The sequence below is a fragment of the Lissotriton vulgaris genome, chromosome 12 (genome assembly GCF_964263255.1).
Source record: "Lissotriton vulgaris chromosome 12, aLisVul1.2, whole genome shotgun sequence".
Taxonomy (NCBI): domain Eukaryota; kingdom Metazoa; phylum Chordata; class Amphibia; order Caudata; family Salamandridae; genus Lissotriton; species Lissotriton vulgaris.
The window spans coordinates 545,466,319-545,487,590 of record NC_141700.1 but is presented as its reverse complement, the minus strand read 5'-3'; the positions used below and the strand labels follow the sequence as shown (position 1 = coordinate 545,487,590).

Sequence of the window (21,272 nt, the reverse complement as noted above, 5' to 3'; positions counted from 1 at the left end):
TGTGGTAGAATGTGAGAAGTCTTTTCTTGTATATAACATATTTTTCAAAACGATGGAAGTTTTCTTTCAGAAAGTAAGTTAATTTTAAGGAGTTTTGAAATCAGATTTCTTAGGTTGTATGGGTTTTTTAAACACAGTCATTTTGATTGTGTTTTTTTTCCCCGCTGTTACATGATGAATACCTTCAAGTCACTGATTTAAGTGAAATTTGATACATTCTGAGAACAGCAAAAATAAACCATTTAACATGTATAATTAATGTTCTTCTGTTTGTACTTATGATATACATTTAGAAATGTGAGGTAGATATGGAGAAACTGAGTCTTCTGTAAGTGTCAATTTTAATGCTTACAGTGCTGTACTTCTGGGTACTGTTTTTTTAAAAAAAAGGAATAGGCCTCACCTCAAAGAAAGCTCTTGAAAGCACACATCTTATTTGCATCCTAAAACAATCTTTTACAATATTAGACACAATTTTATGATGGCTTTACATCTTTTTTGCGCTGCTATTGCATCACTATTGTGAGACATCAGCAGTGCAAAAGAAGTACCATGTTCCAAAATAGGTCTCAGTTCATCAGCATGAAGATACTGTTTGTTTAAAATATATATCTTTAGGATTGTGTAGGGGACGTAGAGAAGCAGAGGCTTCTGTAAATGTCAAAGTTGTTGAAAAAGTGTTTCTACTTGAACCTTTTCCCTTTTCTTTTCTAATTTTTAAATACATGTTGTAATATTTTTGGAAATGTTTGTTCTCTCTTTTACAGATTGAAAGTATGAAAACATATTTAAAAAAGGTAACAAGAATTATAAGGTAAATGTTTTCTACTCTTTTTACCCGCAATGCACTGCTGATGATGTCACTGACCATGTCATGAATGATGTAATAAGAGGACATGATTTACTTCATTGGTAGGCCTTCACATGCTTTATCTGCTCTGTATTCTTCAACAAGTGTAAAATTGATCTGTAACCCTGAGTAGGTCTCACCTTAAACAAACCTCAGGAGACATCACACCTTATCGTCATCCTGAATTAATAAATAGATCTATTAAACAGTATCTCTGGTTTACTCCCTATAGCTGTCTTTCTTTTTACATTACTCTCTGTTTACTTCCCTTATACTAACTCTTCTTTTTTTTTTTTAAATATTTTTTTGGTTCGCTTCAAGTTCGCGAACCGGGCAGCGAACTGGAAAGCGAACCAAAAGAAATAGAGCTTGCCAGAGTGCTAAACATTCTAGCAATTTTATTTGAAAGGGGAGGTAGTTCTGAAAAGAACTTTTTGTTTTATGTTTTTGTTGTTTTTTTTTTTTTTTTCTGAACATTTTTTGTTTTTTTTGTATTTTTAGAACAGTTTTATGTTTTTTTTGTGTTTTTCATGGAGGGGAAACAACAAAAAAACAGGCATTGAAAAGGGCTCAACAGGAGCAAAGAAAAAATTACTGCTTGGGTGGGTTAGGGCAGTTATGGTTATCAAACACCAAGTTGATTAAGTTTACGCTCATGTTGCCACATGAGAGCATAGCACCACAATGTATGCACGTAAACTTCATGTGCTTGAAGTTTGGCTGTATGTTTGGCACAGTTTCCTGTGCCTCTCTTGCAGTCAAAGATATATTTGAAGTTGATCTGGCCACAGGAGTTGTCGGGGGATTATCTTGCAGGTCCCTTAACTCTGCCCGGCCGTAATTTAATGGATGCCACCTGACCATATGGCGATGCATAGTATAGTTGCCCATACTATACTTTTTGTCTGTGCCTCAAGATAATCTTTTTTTGCAAATTAGGCAGGTGGCATATTTGGCATTAACCTTCTTCTCCCCTCGAGGAATTGAGAAAAACTGCCATATAAAACTTGTTTTCCTTCGGGAAACACGGGGCAACTCCTGAATAAATTCGGGTTCATCAGTGTCCTCTTCTTCTAAGTCGTCCTCTTCCTCCTCTCTGTTGGAAATGAATTGTGATGGTGGTCCTCTCTTGTCATGAGGAGGTTGAGGTGGTGGTGGGGGTCCACCAGCTGAAGCAAAGATAGAAGCCATTGCAATCAAAATGGAAAATGGTCTTTCTCTCACCAAGATGAAAGTCAGAGTGAGGAAAGAAGAAGGGGTTTACATGATTTGGGAAAAGCAAAAGTTCTGAACCAATGAAAAGTGTTATTTTTAGGTCACATGACCTAGTCATACATCATTTGGAAACCAAAAGTGAAATGAACCAATGAAAAGTTTGATAAACAAGTCACATGACTTGTTCCGCTTACGTTACGCGGTGCGCGCCGCGTCCCGCATCGTTTCCGGTTCGCGGTCCGGAGCACTTTCGGGAGCGCTAAAGCGGCGCGTCATAAGACGCATTACGCGACAATGATACGTCGCGCTTCCGCGACGCGTCACAGTTCCGCTAACGAAACGTTTACCGGTTCGCGTACTAGATCGCGGCATCAAGATGAACTAACGGAAAGCTTCCCGGTTCGCTTACCGGAAGCGAAGAAAAAAAATATTTCAAAAAAAATTCTCAATAAACATCTAAAATATATTTTGGGTTTTAAAGAAGAATACATTTTACAGCTACAGATGTTAGCTTTTAAAAAACCAATGAAATTCACAGAAAAAACCATAGGTTATAGTCCATATATAGTTAGGAATTTGCATTTACAAAACCTTGAAAATTCAATGAAAAAACCATTGGTTATAGAACATATATAGTTAGGAATTTGCATTTACAAAACCTTATTTTACTCGCATAAAACCATTGAAATTCCATATATAGTTAGATGCGCTAACTATATATCGCGCACCCGCAATCCACTGCTGATGATGTCACATATTACATCATTCATGACATGGTCAGTGACATCACTGATGACATCACTCATCTCATTTGACATGACTGATCATATCACTGATGATATCATTCATGTGATAATACCATGAACCTCTTCAGACTCTAATATAACCTTAGATACAATCAGTGTAAACAGACAGTCACAGACTGTCACTCATCCATGGAGTTACTCACACACCTAGTCAGTTATGCAAAAAATCAATCACACCTCCATTTTCTCAACTATACAGTTATACACACCTTACTTATTCAAACATATAATAACACATATTTACTCTCTTATACAATCCCTGATACATGTTCACAATGATCCATACAGCCACTCACACATTCACTGGCTCTTATGTACAGTTATTTATATATGTCAACTCTCACATGTACTGTGTTTTACATATGTACTTACTTTGACATGTAGCACTGAGATATCCATTCACTCACTAATACACTCATGCACAGTCAACCGCCCATACAGCTGTTTCCACATGCACTTTTGAACCCATACATATAGTGAATCAACTACTCACACATCTATGTACAGAGTCACACACCTCCCAGCCACCCATACGCACACACTCAGTTTCCCATACAAATACTTGGACAACCAATGAATAACCCATACAGTTACTCATATAGCTACTGATCAACATATGCAGCAGTTTGTAGAACAACAGATATAATGATGCACAAATTAAAACCCAGTCACTAACCCATGCACTTAGTGAGACACATTTAATCACTCACTCATACAGTCAGTCATGCACCTACTAAATCCTTCATCCAGACACTTATACATCCACTCATTCTTCAAAATATAAGACATATTTTAACTTTACAGAAACATACAGTCACTGGATGTTGTAATCAGTGATGTCATCAGTGATGTCATTTGAGATGTCATCAGTGATGTCATTTGAGATGTCATCAGTGATGTCATCAGTGATGTCACTGACCATGTCATGAATGATGTAATATGTGACATCATCAGCAGTGGATTGCGGGTGCGCGATATATAGTTAGCGCATCTAACTATATATGGAATTTCAATGGTTTTATGCGAGTAAAATAAGGTTTTGTAAATGCAAATTCCTAACTATATATGTTCTATAACCAATGGTTTTTTCATTGAATATATATATATATATATATATATATATATATATATATATATATATATAGATATAGATATATATCACACCTAATGTTTATACTGGGCTTGGGCAGTAAATTCCATTGCGCTAGCGGAATTTGCGAAATTTGGTAATTTCGTGTTCCACGGAGATTGCGAAATTGCCAAAAATTCCACGATCCGCTAAATTTTTTGATTGTTTGCGCTTTCAAAATGCGTGTTCGCTAGATATTTCCCCCCGAGCACGCAAACAGCGTTCGCGAACAGGAAAAAAGCATCGTGAACGGGCGGAACTTTTGTGTGCTTGCAGAGATTTTTTACTATTTCGCGGAGCTTTGCGTTGCGCGACTATGCATATTCAGCCCACCCCTAGTTATACCACATTTAATGAAATTATTTTAGATACAGAGTTTTATATCTTTCCTTTTTGAGAGTATGGATTTTTCTACAAAATCAAACAAAATCCTTAGCCACATATATGCCCCAACGATGTCAGATTTAGACGTACAAGCCGTTGATAATGTAAAGATCCTGAGGTTAGAATCTTTTTGAGCAGGCCAGGAGTCCAATTTCTGCCTAGTCACTGGCATAACTACCCTTGAGGTAATTGCCAAAAATAACTGAACATACAGACACCTCAAGATGAAGTTGTAGAAATACATCTGAACTAATACAAAGCCAAACCTACGGGCAAAGTTTAATCTCTGGAGCATGTAAAGAATGTCAAATTCCAAAATCAGAATGCAGGCAACGTCAAGATTAGACTTCATTCGAGGTTCGTAAGGAAAGCATTAGTCTGTCTCTACACTACTACTAACGTGACATACCTACTTAGCATTCCCCAGGCAAGTTCAGGAAAAGGTGTCAGCTTGTAAAGACTTCCTAAGAAGTTAACTCACCTTGAATGGTCATGCAGCATAAAGCTACAGAGCTCGTTCTAAGATGCTCCTTCTCTCTCTCTCGAATCCCCTCTCTTCTCCTAACTCAACCCCCGGGGTACTGTCCCTAATTCCAATACCAAAATCCTAGGACACGCCTATTTCACATCATCCGATCACCTCATCCAGCTGGACACCTCCTCGTAGGTGAATTTCCATTTGGCTTCGATGCTCTCAGCCTCTGGCTCGATGACCTTGATTCCCAGGCATTCTCCAGTGAGAAAGAACACTCTCTAACATTATAAGCACATCTTGTTCAAATATATCCTCTCATCCCTAAGCCTAGCTCCTAAAACAAAAGCGTTATTCTAACTAACAAGATTAACTTCTCCACCTGCAACAGAAACGTGAGAAAGAAAAAGATTCTACACACACATGAATATTACGAACAACCCATTTCTGAGAGCCAGGGAAAAATACACGAGGCCTACTGGAAATCGGCTAACGTATGAATCACCATGAGAACTTCATTAAACACACTTATGTATGAACATTAATATTGTGCACATTTAAATCAATGCATTACATTTCAGAAAACTAATTCTCATTAGTCATTGTCATTTATAAGCGAACATTAGAATTTCCTCCATTTAGAACACAATTACCATGTTAATTTTTCCACATGACGCAAAATATCTCTATCACTTCTGTTTTCTACGTTATTACATTCCACATTCTGGTAACCAAATGTTAACATGACAAAAGAATAAATGCAGGTGCAACCTATTAGTGATTATAATGCACACCTACAAATGAAAGATCACAATCGTGCTCCATCAGCTTATTGCAGTGCACAGATATGCAGGGATCTGATTCCTTTTAAGAAACTCTAGATGCAAGTTAATCTATTCCATCCTTTCATAGTATAATGCATAGAAGTAGGTTTTAGGGTACAAGGTTGCCCGATGATATTTCAAGCATATTAGAAATGTTCATCTTATTTCCAATGTTAGCAATATGCATTATGGCTGTTTTAATAATATTCTGTGTGGTTATTTTACATGTGCTAACCAAAGGGATGAGATTCCTGAAATACAACACTTTAAAGCATAACTTGTCTTCCACTTAGTTCTCTGGTGTGTTCTATTATAAAGCAAAACATTGGGTTTGAATTACCACTGAATCCTTGAACCCTTGAAAGGGGCTCCTGGTAAAGCAGAAAAGATGGACATCACTTCAACTATGTATTGAGTGGGATTGTGTGGGACTACAATAACCTCTGTTTTTTCTCATTCAAGCGCTAAGTGATTGAAAAGCAAACCCTGAGTCTTAGTTTACCCAACAATACCTTTATAGGATTGACGGGTAATATTGTATAGGTTTTAGTGAGGTCACATAATATGGTGGAGGCCTAGGATAGGACATTTTGTGAAATGTGCTTGAAATTTCTGACTGTGGCAGTAATTCTTGGAGAAGGCGAAGGTGATCTCATGTTGGTTCGCCTATATGAATACTGAATTTTAATAATTCACCATCAGTCCAAGACAGGTTTGATAGACTGTGAAGTTTTTGTTTCCACAGATTTCAAAATTCTGAAAGAAACGTGTCTATTAGAATTTCTTTTGTATTTTAAGTGGGTGTCATACAACCTGCTCATTGTTAAGAAGCCTCCTCCTGTTGTACGGTTTACTCTTTATTGCTCAAATTGCAAGGGTGGCACAAGTGGCTGGACAAGAACATGGTACACACTTCCTCATGAGCAAATAGAGTACATAGATTGGTAGCAGAGTTGTAAAATTCTGTTTCCTATAACTAAGGTGTTGTGAGAGAACCATGTTTAGTGCAGCACCCTCAACCTTTTGACTAATAAGAGAAACTTATGCTCAATGGAAATCATCCTAAGATAATATTCTTCGTGTTAATAGTTGTCACATCAGACAAGATTGCATTAGTGGCCAATGTATGCAGTGATCACCTCAGTGCAAGGTTGCCAGCTGCAATGTAAAAAAGCCTTGGTCAAATTGAAATGTCTTTCCATCAGTAATACATAACAGCCATAGCTGCAATGCCACTGGCATTAAGGTAATAATAATAATTAGTCTCCAATGCTGTTAAATATCAGATTTAAATATGTTTAGGAAATATTGAATTCTTAAAATACACATATTTTCATCTTAAAAACACACTTGTCTATTTTGGTATACAAATATCAATTAAACCAAACTAAGCTTCTAATTTAGTACGTTGGAATGCATACAGCAGAGCTACTCGTAGGTAGCTGGAGAGCTACCAGTAGCTCTACCTAGTAACTTGTTGGAGAAGACTGTTTTGGTGACTGTCAAAACATGCGTGCCATTGCATTTTTGCATGTTCTGTTTTGTGTGTTTTACAGCAGGCCAAGCATGTCTTAAAGCACATAGGAAAGACACATTTGTGGTGAATTGTGGGTGCATATGGGCTCAATGGGTCATTTAATATTGTTTGTGGTTGACTGAATGTGTTTTCACAGACCATGATGTCTGTATCAAAGATCTTAGTCCAGTTGCTTAACCGTTCAGGTTGCTTAGGGGCTGAGGCAATGTTGTATGATTAAAGAAGGAATGAGGCCAACGCACAAATTTAGTAGGATGCATAATTCATTAGAAGGAATGCATTTAAAGCAGCAAAGTACAACATAGCATAGGGTTGCCAATAGATGGAAGAAGTCAGAGTGAAAAAAAGAGTCTTGCACACGGGCAATGCGGATGCACCACATATTAAGGAGGAGGTGTTGGTTACTGAAGCTGAGCTGAGTTATAGAAATTGGTTTAAGCAAATAGCAGAGATTGTTTTCCAATAGACAGCAGATAATGTTCACCAACTCACAGCACACTGTTTTCTACAGACAAGATGCCAGTTTGGTTTCCAGCAGGAGGCTCAGATTGTGTTCCAACTGATATCAGAGGTTATAAAGTTGATTAATGTAACTGGGAAAGATGGGGTTTAGCAGCATACAGAGTGCATGTATTTCAAGTTTTGGCAGTGAAGGTTTGGTTGGTGCCAAACATAAACTATAGCAGTAAATTATTGGACAAAAGAGATTTGGGCCAGATGTAGGTAAGTAACATTTACCGATTCTTAATTACCGAAAATTACCGAATTTTACCGATTCGGTAATTAAGAATCGGTAAATGTGAGGGGTGGGTATGTAGGGAATCCAGATGTTCCCTTTTACAGAATCGGTAAAAGTCGGTATTTACCGATTCGGTAAATACCGAATCGGTAAAGCCTATTGATTCCTATGGGCTTCAAAGCCCATAGGAATCAATAGGCTTTACCGATTCGGTATTTACCGAATCTGTAAATACCAAATTTCACAAGGGTGCAGGGGGTGTCACTTTGACACCCCCTGGCACCCCCTAAACAGGATTGGGTGCCATGTGGCAGGCATACAAGCCCTAGGGGCAGGTCTGCCTGCCACATGGCATAGGTGTGCATGCACACATGTGCATGCACACCGGAATCGGTATTTTACCATGAAGTTGGATTTCATGGTAAAATACCGATTTGTTAAGGCCTTTGGGACTCAGAAGAGTCCCACCTACATATGGAATTTACAGAATCGGTAAAATTACCGATTCGGTATTTTACCGAATCGGTAATTTTACCGATTCTGTAAATGTGGATTTACCTACATGTGGCCTTGGATTTAGGCCCCTACATACCGATTGGCCATTTACCGGTTGGTAACGGCCGAAATCGGCCGTTACCGGTCGGTAAATGGCCTGAAACGGCCACCCACATCGGGCCCAAAATGTTTACTTATCTTTCTACATACCTTCCACTCTGAAACAATGCGACAGAAGAGCAGGAGAGAGCACTATTCTGGTACTCCTGGTAGTAAACAGACATATGAAGAGGTTATCATTAAAAATGCAATGTGTTTCTGCTTCTCTTTCCCATGCATTACAGGGTGGGTGGGTAGGAAGACCGAGAAATGGCAGATAAACAGCTCAAAAGACAGTCAGTGGCTGGATGCAGCACGGAACCAACCTTCTGACAGAGAGCAGACTACATAGGGCCTAAGGTCCTGCTTCTTCAGTGCATTTGATAATGTCAGAAGCCTGGGCTCAATGGCAACATGGAGGGAGGTCAAGAAAACTGAATGGATGGCTGGTCCACCGTGCTGGTATGGCATGGTACATATATAGCTCAAAGTGGCCCTTGCCATAGAAAATGGAGTTCCTCTGTGGGGATATTGTCAACTGAAACAGTTGACACCTTGTTAAATGGGTGGTCCTGCCGCGGCTGGGGTGCCCAAGACACTAGCTATGTCACACTTGGCATGCTGCAGCCAGTGAGTCTAGGTTTAATCATCTCCTTAGTATTCTTCTGGAGACCCTCCAGACTAGTGAGAGCATCTGATTCATAGATCCATTGTATATTCACTTTCTTAGTGAGTAGGTTCCCTCCCCTTCAAGGTGGTTTACCCAGGCATTTCTGGTACAGTACTCCTATTCTCCTTTTGGGGTCTGAGTACATCTTCCAAAAGATCATTAATTTTGCATAGTGTCTCATGACCCTGGGAATGTGGTAGTAGATTGATAAGGCTAAGAACAGTGCTGGCAGTGATGATGTCTGTTGTGAAGGATCACTCTATCAGTACCACAACAGTGATGACATACACGTCACTTCCCTTATCAGTGACTCAAGTAGAAGCTAGCCCCATCCAGATAACATCAGCTGTGTCTACAGGACTGGTATGTTAGGTTTCACTGCTGGACCCAGATAGGATTCATGTTCCCCAACCAGGAATGGGGTATCAAGCTTGCAGGATTATTCATGGCCTAGCTGACAATGATGCTGTTTTGTTGAAGTTTGTGCACAAGTGGGTCAAATCGCATTAGAGAGGCTCTCTCGTTGATGAATCAGTTTAATTTTTTAGATGCATTACAGCATACGTGTCTCAGACTCATCCTCCAGGTGTTGCTGGCCAATCTTGTCCTGCTCCTACATCTTAATTCCAGCAATGCCTCTAGATAAGGAATATGGAGGCAACAAGTGACATCAGGATGAATTAATAGGGGCCTAGTGTGGAGTCTGCAAAGGAGGAAATTGAAGCAAATCTGGTAAGAACAGCACTGTACATTTGTACCACATAAGCATTCTATAAACCATTCTATGCACAATCTAAGTCTCTACTGAAAAACATCAGCCACATTTAAAAAGAAGGGAACAATCACTGGAAAACCCTAACCCTACCCTGCACTAAGCCTAACACTGTCTAGGGCACTCCTATGTTAATGAAAACCTTATAAACCCCAGCAAGGGGCGGAGACGGCTGCACCACTCACAGTTCTCCAATGTGTGTAAAGGTAGGATTCAATTATCCTGAGACTAGTGCTGCAAGTGTCAGCAAAGGATCAGAGAAAGGAGGGTGTGTTAGAAATGGGGGTCTATAGTTGGCAAGGGTTTGCACCTTTGTCCAAGTAGGGACCCTCCTTCTAGTCAGGATAAGGGAGTTACACTCCTAAAATAACTCCTGCTCACCCCCTTGGTAGCTTGGCACGAGCAGTCAGGTTTATCTTAGAGGCATTGTGTAAAGCATTTGCCCATAACCAACAGTAATACAGTGTAAGCACTACAAAAGGACACCACACCAGTTAAAAAAAATATCCAATATCTTTGTATACTTAAGGCAAGACCAAAAACTATACAAATCCACAATTCAGTACAAATCTTAATTTATTAAAATAAACTAGAATATAGTTCCTTGAAGTCGATAGCTCAGTCGAGGGCTATCACGGCGTCGTGAACAACGAATCCAAACAGTAGTGGCTGATCGTCGTGTCGCGGGCCATATACGGTGTCGGGAGGACCCACAAAACAGTACCTTTAGAAATACAGGGCATCGGTGACCTCTCGTTGAGCTCCGAAAGCACGGTGTGTGCAGGCGTCGGTTCCGGAGTTGTCGGGCCCTTGAAGTCACACGCGTTGTAGATTGAACTCCTTGCGGTTGAAGTCAAGAGCGCTGGCATTGGCAGGCGTCAGGGGCTGCAGTGTGAAGTGCAGAGGTGCCGCATGTGGTGCCCTCAGGTCGCTGTGCAGGCATGTGTTCGATGCCAGTCGTCCAGCAGCGTGGGGGAGATTTGGGCTGCGGTACGAGGTGATGCGGTGCTTGTCGCGGTGCTGGTAGATAAATGTGCAAGCAGCGGCGTTGCCATTGCTGAAGCGCTGTCGTCAGCTGACAAACTGGAGCCGATGGCGCTGGCATCATTAGGCCATGGCTGCCGTGCAGGATGAGGACGGTGCGTTGTGTAATTTATGAGCGATGCCCTCGAACCACGGTGCAAGCAGCGGTGTCGATGTCGGCGTGGAGCAGCATTGTCGAGGATACCAAGGCGAAGATGTGAAGCAAGGTGGTGTGGAGCCCACAGGTCGTGGTGCAAGCAGCAGCTCAGTGGCGGCATCATCGGTGAGACCATGGTTGCAGTGCGGCGTTGCCCTCTGCAGTGCCTTCAAGACACGGAGTCAGCAGTGGCGTCAGACAGCGTTGGGTTGCTTTTTTGTCTGTTGTAGCACAAAACACACAGTCCTCAGTGTTGAGGGCAGAAAAACTTGACGTCTTTGCTATTCCTGAGACTTCTTAAACAGGGGGCAAGCTCTACCTCAAGCCCTTGGAGAAACTCACAAAAAGATTGCAGAAAGTTCAAGTCCAGTCCTTTCACTGCCCAAGACGGAAGTAGCCACTGCAGGCCAACACAGCAAAGCACACAGCAAAGTGGTAGTTCCTCCTCACAGCTTCTTCAGCTCTTCTTCTTGGCAGTCTTCTTGGTCCAAAAGAGTTCTAAAGTTTAGGGGTTTGGGCCCTACTTTTTATAGCCCTAAATCCTTTGTCCTCTCAGGTAGAGAGTGCCTGTGCCCATCCAGAACCAGTTCTGTCCATGCTGGCACAGCTTCCTGGCAGGAGGTGGAGACAGCATTGTCAGAGGCAGACCAGGCTACTTCAGGTGAAAGGAAATCTCCTCCCCCTACTCTAAATGCAGCCCAGGTCTATTCAGCCCATCCCCGACCCATCTAGACTCCCCGGAGCCACTGCTCCTCCCCTGCCCCTCTCAACCCGAAGCCAGACAGTTAATCCACAAACCCAGCAGAGGCACACTGGATGGCTGTGCAAGAAAATACCTACTTTCCAAAAGTGGTATTTTTAAACACAGAATGTAAAAATCACCTTCACTAAAAGATGCATATTTAGATTCTGAGTTCAGGGATACTAAACTTTATTTCTCTACTTTGTTCCCAGGGGCAGTTCTGTTTATAAGATGTTATAAACAACCTCCCCATTCTGTCCTATGGGAACAGGTAGCCCTGCAATAATGAAAAACGAAATTGGCAGTAATTCACTATCAGGACATCCCACACACCCCAGGGCATGTCCTACCTTTCACATACACTGCACCCTGGCCGCGGGGGTACCTTGAAGCCTACCTTAGGGGTGAGTAACATGTAAGAAAAGGGAAGGTTAGGGCCTGGCAAGTGGGTGCACTTGCCAAGTCGACATGGCAGTTACAAACTACGCACAACTCTGCAGTGGCAGGCCTGAGTTACCTTTTCAGAGCTACTCATGTGGGTGGCACAATCAGTGCTGTAGGCCCAGGAACAGCATTTGATTTACATGGCCTGGCACACTCAGTGCACTTTACTAGGGGCTTACCAGTAAATCAAATATGCCAATCATGGAAACGCCAACCCAGAATACAATTTACCCAGAGAGTATATGCACTTTAGCACGGATCAGCAGTGATAAAGTGCCCAGAGTCCTAAAACCAACCAAGACGGGTCAGGGTAAAATTTGAGGAAGAAGCAAAATGTTTGGGGATAACCCTTCAAAAAGGGCTATTTCCAACAGGGTGTAAATGGGATGACTTCCCTTAATGGGTCCTCCCATAGGAAGATGTTTTAGGGGAAACCTAAATTAAATAAGTGGGGAATATGTCTGTGTGTGATGAGCAAAGACTTGATGTGATTTAACACAACTCTTTTTCATCACTCAAACGGATCTAATTTAACTATTATTACATCCTCCTCAGCAGCTTTCTTTACATGAAATATTTTTCTTTTCTGGGCAAAATACTCAATACCATCTTCTCATTGGACACCCTGTTACATGCCATCCCCGGCCGTTACAAATGAATCTTGTAAATATTTTAAGATTAGGTTTCCTAATTTAAAAAAGCCTCAAAGGGTAATAAATCAGCTATTGCTTACTTGGGGCTCTTTGTAATAATATGCTCTTTTCAGTCCTACTCATTAACACCAATTATGTACACTCTATATTTGTTGAATCATTCCAAGCACACATTAGTCTGCAGATGATAAAAGTAATAGTCAGATATACGAATAACAAAAGAGGAAAACTGGCAAAAATCTGCAGTGATCAGGTCCACAAAATCTGGACCTCTCTTACTTTACCTTCTTATCTACATATTTGTAGTCTATGTTTTTGTTGTCTAAACTATATTTACAGTGTGTTTCTGTTTTCATTGTAACCTTTATTCATACACTTCACCTAGTTATTCTACCCCATTACTGTGTGCCACCCAGCTGCCTCAGACTTCTTTTACTGGTAGTACTGGTATATTCACAGTCCACTATAACAGGTATGGATGTGTTACCAGGGAATTCAACCTTTTAGCCTACTTCTCCAGTTAACTATGTCCAACATCTAAGCAAATTCCAAACATTACACTGCAGAGACCCACCAGTTTTTACTGGAACATCAATACAGTCTCACATTGAGATATTTTATTATGTTATTCATCATCTAAGGGTTTTTTCAAGTTGTGAAAAAAAATATGTAGTTAATAACTTTCATTTCTTGACCTACATACACACCCAATATGAGTTATGTTTCTAATTCATCTAGCAACTAGTTGAAATTAGTGTTATTGTAAAGAAGTATACCTCTGCAGATGCAATTTGTACATGTGTATGTACAGTTACTGGGCATTTCAGGTACCAGAGACTGTTAACTAGCAGACATTCTTCCTCTAGTTCAATAACTTTTGACTTAGCTATGTTTTGGCTAACTTTTGTCACAGTTGAATATAAATGCTTCATTTTCAAAATCCTCTCAGAACATGTATATTCCTTTGTAAGCATAACACATTATCTACAGTACTCTTTAAAGTAGTTCAAACGGTAAGAACATGTTTACGTTTGTTTATTTCATATTTGAGAATATGCAAGGTATAATATATTGGCAGAACCTCAATACAAATGCAAACAAAATAACATACCATTAAGAAAACATATAATAGAATTTAAAGATTTTTTTTTTAAAACAAATGTTATTGATTTTGCGATACAGGACAACGCACAAAAAATGATTATCAATGTCAATAGTAACTGTGCATTAAAAATTACAATAATGAAAAGCCAAGCAGTATGTTTACATAAAATAAGCATGTAGAGCTTCACAGGAGTTAGAAGTAGACAAAGAACTGATCTGTACAAAACGTTGGCAGCGTAGGATATTACCAAAATACATAATACCAGCTTATAATATAGGTATCAATCATAGCGTAAGCAAGGGTAAACTGTACATTGTCTCATCAAACCTAGTCTATATTACACAAAACATATGAAAATAACCAACTCCCCCTCACCCACTCTGTTCTCTGGTTCGGAAATACTTAATAATATCCTAGACTCCTATGGGACTATCCAATGTGTACATAAAGCGTATGATAGATAAGAGTGCACAAAGATGTTCGAGGACAACCCTGGCGAATACTCAAAGGACTGTCGTACACCCGTGCACCATAATCATAAAGCTGACAGCGGTCACAAAAGGGCAGGCAAGTCTTTCAGGTAAGTATGGGAGTAATGGGGTGGGTCGCAGCTATTGGTGACGCCGGGGGTGTAAAAAAATCTATAGCTCTAAAAACTCCAGCATTTGATTCCATTCTAATGAGATATGAGTCTTACGCAGGCCCCGAAGTTCCTCCTGTCGGAGTATAGTACTTTCAGCTAATCCCCGTCGTATAAATTCCGTGTGTCAGTACAGAGGCGTAGGAGAAGAGGCAGACTTCCACCTCATCGTTATCACCCGTTTAGCAATAAGTAATGCCAAGTCAGCAAACCTCAACTGTACTTTCTGTCTCCTAGGGCGCCCATGGAGGCCCAAGAGACAAGCTTCTGGAGATAACCAGTCAAGGTTGTTAGTAACTTGCCGAATGGTATTAATGACGGATAGAATTGAAAGATTATAACATTTTCAGAACTAATGGATGACATTTTTGAATAAACAGGTTTTCAACATTCTCGATCTGGCTTTCTCCAAAACCTTTTAATTTTAGTAAAATAATATATATTATATGTATAATACTGTTAGTTATAGAGGCTTTTATTCAGCCTTCTTCATTCATTGTTCTGATAGTGTGCTCTTACAGAGTTAATCAGCATTGATAAGAGTGTGCGGACCCCTTGGCTCAAGAAGGTAAAACAACTTTTTGAAATGATAAAAATGGCGGAACAATGGCTGTACCCAAATACAATAATATATTGAGCAATTGTCACAAAACTGAAAAGAACATTCTGAGATTCCATGTTTTGTGAGACCTTGAATGATCATAAAATGGAGAGACTTACTGAAAAATTCCTCCTGCATAAATGTGCTCCTTATTTTGAGCCATACATGGATAGAATAAGACCTCCACAAGCCTAAACCTTGTCACTGATATTCAAGGTTGGTTGTCTCCCGTTAAGGTCGTTTACATGGAAATGGGGTAACACAAGTTCATCGATGACCCAGTGCCCCTTCTACCCACTTCTTCCTGAGACTGAAGAACACTTTCTGCTCTTTTGTCCTTCTTAGAACCTCCCACGAACAAAGTGGTTGGTCACAATCTGCAAACTCATGAGCACGGCCCATTATTGGGAAGCTCATAGATTGTTCAGATGCAACACAGGGTAACAGGTCGTATTCACAGTCTCAAGGTATCTTTGCTGGGCACGGAGAATTAGATCACATGAAGTGACCAACGAATTGTAAAGAACGATCTTAGTGGCTGTATTCTGATTTAATGTGGGTGTCCATAGCTGAATGCTATAAGTGTGTATTTTGCGTCCTCTGCTGCTGTTAATAACCTCTCTATATGCTATCTTTGAAGGAAAGGTGCCTGCATCAGCCCATACAAAATGGCCATGGATTTGAAGAGCAATCTAGAGGTTACATTTTTGCACAACTGTTGTATTTTAAGCTTTGTATAACAATTGTACCATAATTCCATACAGCTGTTGTTTGTTAATATGTATTGCATTCGTGCCCTGAAAGGAATTGTATGAACATGAATTGTTTTTGTAGATAATTTTATTATCTTGCTGTATTGCTTTTTATGGCTTTTATAAGTCGAAATAAAGTATTATTGATTAATTGATATGGTTCCCTACACAGCATAAAGCTTGGGGCATTGGGCCAGGCCATTTCAGCCACTTCACTGGGATTCTAAAGCACTCTGCCTTTCACAAGAGGCCCTTCAGTGCCAGAACCTACTATGGCAATGTGTGCTTTGCCATTTGTGACAAAAAATGTTTTGCTTTTAGCCGGTTGTTTTTTTTTCTTTTGTCTGAAGGTCCGGCATTTTCCCCAAATACAATGTTTTGCAAAAGAAATGACAAAACTAAACAAGCATTGGCAAACCCAAAAGGCTGGCAGCCAATGCAGACCAAGTGGCTTTGCCAAAGCTTGGTCCTGATTTCAAGGAGGTCTAGGCAATCTCTCACAAACAGGCTGAGGGCACTTAATGCTGCCCAATGGATAGCAACATTTCAGCCACCAAAGAAAGTTGATATGATGGGAAATAGATGAGGAATGCTGTACTGAATGTGATGGAGAGGGAAGTATTAGGAAATCAGAAAGACTCCCTTATGTATGAAATTGGGAATTAGGGTTAAATGCTAGAACTGGTAGCATCCCTTCACACAGTGAACATGTAAGGGTGTCAGTGTAGTCTTAATCTCCACAGCTGAAAGTAGAAATCGACTAGAGATCTCCACGCACTTTCAAGTAAGGCATTGCTGTATTCCAATTTGAGAAACGTTATTGTTGGATACGAAGGTCAGCTTCGAGGTAAAAGTAGTGCCTGATGCAGATAAATCTCAGGAATAAGTTACCAGAAGAAATGATGTACGTAATTTTACTGAAAAAACGGTATGGGTATACTATGACTCCCAGGGCATTGAATTTCTGGTACATGAAAGTATCTTCAGTGACAAGGTCTGCCTTTGCGGTGGAATACCATTATTAAGACATTAAGGCATAATTGGTTGTTGTATTTCTAGGATTCGAGTCTAGGCAGTATCAAGTACAGGGAGCTGGATCGAATCATTCCTATGGGAAGGGTCTATGTACAGCTCTGTGTCGAAGGCAAGACAGAAGGATGAAAAAAGTTCCGTTGTCCCTATCTGAATTTTAATTTGTCACTTGCAGGACAGACACATGGTTAGGAGACAAACACACGTGTATCCCTACATTCGCTTTGCATCGGGAGAATTAATGCGCTGGGCTATCTTTTACAAGTCATAAGTTACACTTGCCTTTCCTTTGCAATCTGAACACCCTCTTCATCTTTAACTCAAACACCCCTACACAGTCTATGTGCTTTCAGTTCTCCCAGCAAACCAACCTTCCAGGTGCAGTCTGAATTGTTATATTCTGTAAATCTCTGCCTCAAATCTCAATCTTTCACTGGACACACCATCTTCTTTACAGAATCTGGATAGCCTAGCCTAGTTTTTTGTGTGAAGACAGATGCTTCTCTCCCGAGGTTTTTTGTTAGCGATTTGTTAATCATCAAATGCCTTTCTGCAAAAGACTTGCTCAGGCCTAAGTACAAATTAAGCTGAACATCCTTATTCTTTAGAGTGGTAATCGAATAAGAGTGGTCTATCCTTCAGTGTTTTCACTAGCAACCATGTAATTGATTCCTAAATGTTTTTCTGTTAGCTGTGTCAATGTAAATACACAGATGAACTGTCACACAAATATTGGGCCATCTAGTCAACCTACCTACTGTGACCAGAGTATATCAGCAGTCTGCTTTCTACTTCATCTCCAGAAGTCCCAACCATGGAGCTAACACCCCAGAACCAATCAATCAACTAATGTCCCTACGTAAGAATTTTGAAGGAATACAAGGGGTGTTCAACCACAATATTGAGTGAAGAATATCAACCTGGATCCGTATTGAATGCAGAATATCGACTATCGGTGTATCATCATGGTAAGTATAGTAAGTGCAGCTATACTATTCTTAAATTCAAATCTATGTACCTGTACCACATGTATCTTCAAGACACAGAGATATGGTGTTTCGAATGGTAAATGTACATATACCTGTAGGCTTACCTTAACGATATAGTGGTAGATTATATTTTGGATTTGATATGGTTACAAGTTGATATGTTCTCATTCGATGTTGTGACATACAACCAAATAATGGGTACATAAATTCGGAGAAACTGAGAGAGAAAATAAGTTGTGCACTGAACATGAAAGGCGTGAGACTGTACATCATGATTGTTATGGGCACTTAAAGACAGAGTTCATACTTTAAAGTAAGTCAGCAAATAGGCTGAACCATTCATGGTAGGCCTGAAGTCTAGGATACACAAGGCACTTGTTTTCCAGGTACTGAGAAAACTACAAGACCTAGTGCTTAACCAAGCAGTGCAGTCATCAAGGATATCATTGTGTAAACAATTAGAAAAAGGGTGTAGAGAAAGTGTTTGAAATATGCTAAACTATGTATGCTAAATACTTGTGCATTATTTTAAATATATTCGACCCAGTTTGCCTGATTCATCAGTCCTTCTTGACACTTATGAACCAGAAGGTAACAGCAATTAGTAGCACAAGAAGTGCAACAACTAGATGCCCATTACCCTGAGTTGATGCTGGGAAGAGATTTTTAGTGTAACTATTCCCGGATTCAAAATTGCTGTTTCTACTACATCCAGGCATGTCATGATCACTATTTTCTCCATCATCAACACCAGCTCTATCTTTTCTTTCTGTAAGAATGGTGTCCTGAGGGAACCCTCCTTCCTCTATTCGTTGGTCTATGTTATCATACCCATATATAGGTTCTTTAATAATGCTTTCCTCACCATTCTCACAGATAATGTTATGCTTCGTTTCAGGACCAATCCATTCCATGCTATCCTGGCAGGTCTCTTCGTGATTCGCTTTTTCAAGGCATTTTCCACTATTCTTATCAATACCCGCATGATTTACTTTTTTATCAATGGTACTACTATTTACTTCATCATCCCCACAGCCATTTTCAGTATCACCAACTTGTGTTTCTTTATCAGGAACTTGTCTTACAATCGTAACAATATATCCATCTTTTGCTTCTGTATTATAGTCATTCCCACTATCCTTAATAGCATCTACACCTTTTACTTCTTCATCTGTTCCGTTCCCACTAGCTTCTCCACTTTTTGTTTCTTTACCAGTGCCAGTCTTACCCGCCTTGCCAGTATCTTCACTTTTCGTTTTGTTACAAGAGGCCTTCTCACCCCCCTTGCAGGTATCTTCACTTTTCATTTCGTTAACAGTGCCCATCTCACTCCCCTTGCTGGTATCCTCACTTTTCGTTCCGTTAACAGTGCCCTTCTCACTCCTGTTGCTGGTATCTTCCCTTTTCGTTTTGTTACCATTGCCCTTCTCACCCCTCTTGCCGGTATCTTCACTTTTCGTTTCGTTACCGGAGCCCTTCTCACCCCCCTTGCCGGTATCTTCACTTTTCGTTTCATTACGAGTGCCCTTCTCACCCCCCTTGCCAGTATCTTCACTTTTTGTTTCGTTACCAGTGCCCTTCTCACTCCCTTTGCTGGTATCTTCACTTTTTGTTTTGTTACCAGTGCCCTTCTCACCTCCTTTGCTGGTATCTTCACTTATCGTTTCGTTACAGGTGCCCTTCTCACCCCCCTTGCAGGTATCTTCACTTTTCGTTTCGTTACCAGTGCCCTTCTCACCCCCCTTGCTGGTATCTTCACTTTCCGTTTCGTTACCAGTGCCCTTCTCACTCCCCTTGCCGGTATCTTCACTTTTTGTTTTGTTGCCAGAGCCCTTCTCACCCCCCTTGCAGGTATCTTCACTTTTCTTTTCGTTACCAGTGCCCTTCTCACTCCCCTTGCTGGTATCTTCACTTTTCGTTTCGTTAACAGTGCCCTTCTCACCCCCCTTGTAGGTATCTTCACTTTCCGTCTCGTTAACAGTGCCCTTATCACCCCCTTTGCAGGTATCTTCGCTTTTTGTTTCGTTACCAGTACCCTTCTCACTCCCCTTGCAGGTATCTTCACTTTTCGTTTCGTTAACAGTGCCCTTCTCACTCCCCTTGCAGGTATCTTCACTTTTCGTTTCGTTAACAGTGCCCTTCTCACCTCCCTTGCAGGTATCTTCACTTTTCGTTTCGTTAACAGTGCCCTTCTCACTCCCCTTGCAGGTATCTTCACTTTCCATCTCGTTAACAGTGCCCTTCTCACCCCCTTTGCAGGTATCTTCACTTTTTGTTTCGTTAACAGTGCCCTTCTCACCCCTTCTGCCTCTATCTTCACTTTCCGTTTTGTTGACAGTGCCCTTCTCAACCCCCTTGCAGGTATCTTCACTTTTCGTTTCGTTACCAGTGCCCTTCTCACTCCCCTTGCAGGTATTTTCACTTTTCGTTTTGTTACCAGTGCCCTTCTCACCCCCCTTGCAGGTATCTTCACTTTTCGTTTTGTTACCAGTGCCCTTCTCACTCCCCTTGCAGGTATCTTCAATTTTCGTTTTGTTACCAGTGCCCTTCTCGCGCCCCTTGCAGGTATCTTCACTTTTCGTTTCGTTACCAGTGCCATTCTCACTCCCCTTGCAGGTATCTTCACTTTTCGTTTCGTTACCAGTGCCCTTCTCGCCCCCCTTGCAGGTATCTTCACTTTTCGTTTCGTTACCAGTGCCCTTCTCACCCCACTTGCCGGTATCTTCACTTTTCGATTTGTTACCAGTGCCCTTCTCACCCCCTTTGCTGGCATCTTCACTTTTTGTTTTGTTACCAGTGCCCTTCTCACCCTCTTTACCAGCATCTCCACTTTTCTCATCTTTAGCATCTCGCTGCTCCGTGGCAAATGTTTTTGCAAGCAGGGCGGCTGACAAAACTAGCAGTGTGCCAAAGAGTGCTTGCCCTACCAGGCCAGGCATGTTGCTGCAGTCAGGATCATACTTTTTGCACTTTTCTAACAGTGCTGATTGAAAAATGTTCACAAATGCCTCTCTTCTGTCTTGTATGTCACAGACAAACTTTGAGGCCATCAGGGAAACTTCTTTGCTTATTTCTTCCTTTGCTTCGTTCTTTCTTAACAAGAGGTTCAACTTTGTCTTCCACTTTTTCATCATCTGAAAAA

General features: G+C 40.7%; 1 protein-coding gene across 1 annotated transcript in view; it reads right to left on the bottom strand.

The window, feature by feature from the left end:
* Positions 1–14,029: 14,029 nt before the first annotated feature.
* LOC147677700 (uncharacterized) overlaps positions 14,030–21,272 on the bottom strand; it is a 213,983-nt gene continuing 206,740 nt past the window's right edge. Inside the window, exon 9 of the mRNA XM_086945344.1 lies at positions 14,030–21,264. Within this exon, the coding sequence (XP_086801470.1) occupies positions 18,691–21,264 (2,574 nt within the window). The 3' untranslated portion in view covers positions 14,030–18,690. The remainder of the gene's footprint in view (positions 21,265–21,272) is intronic.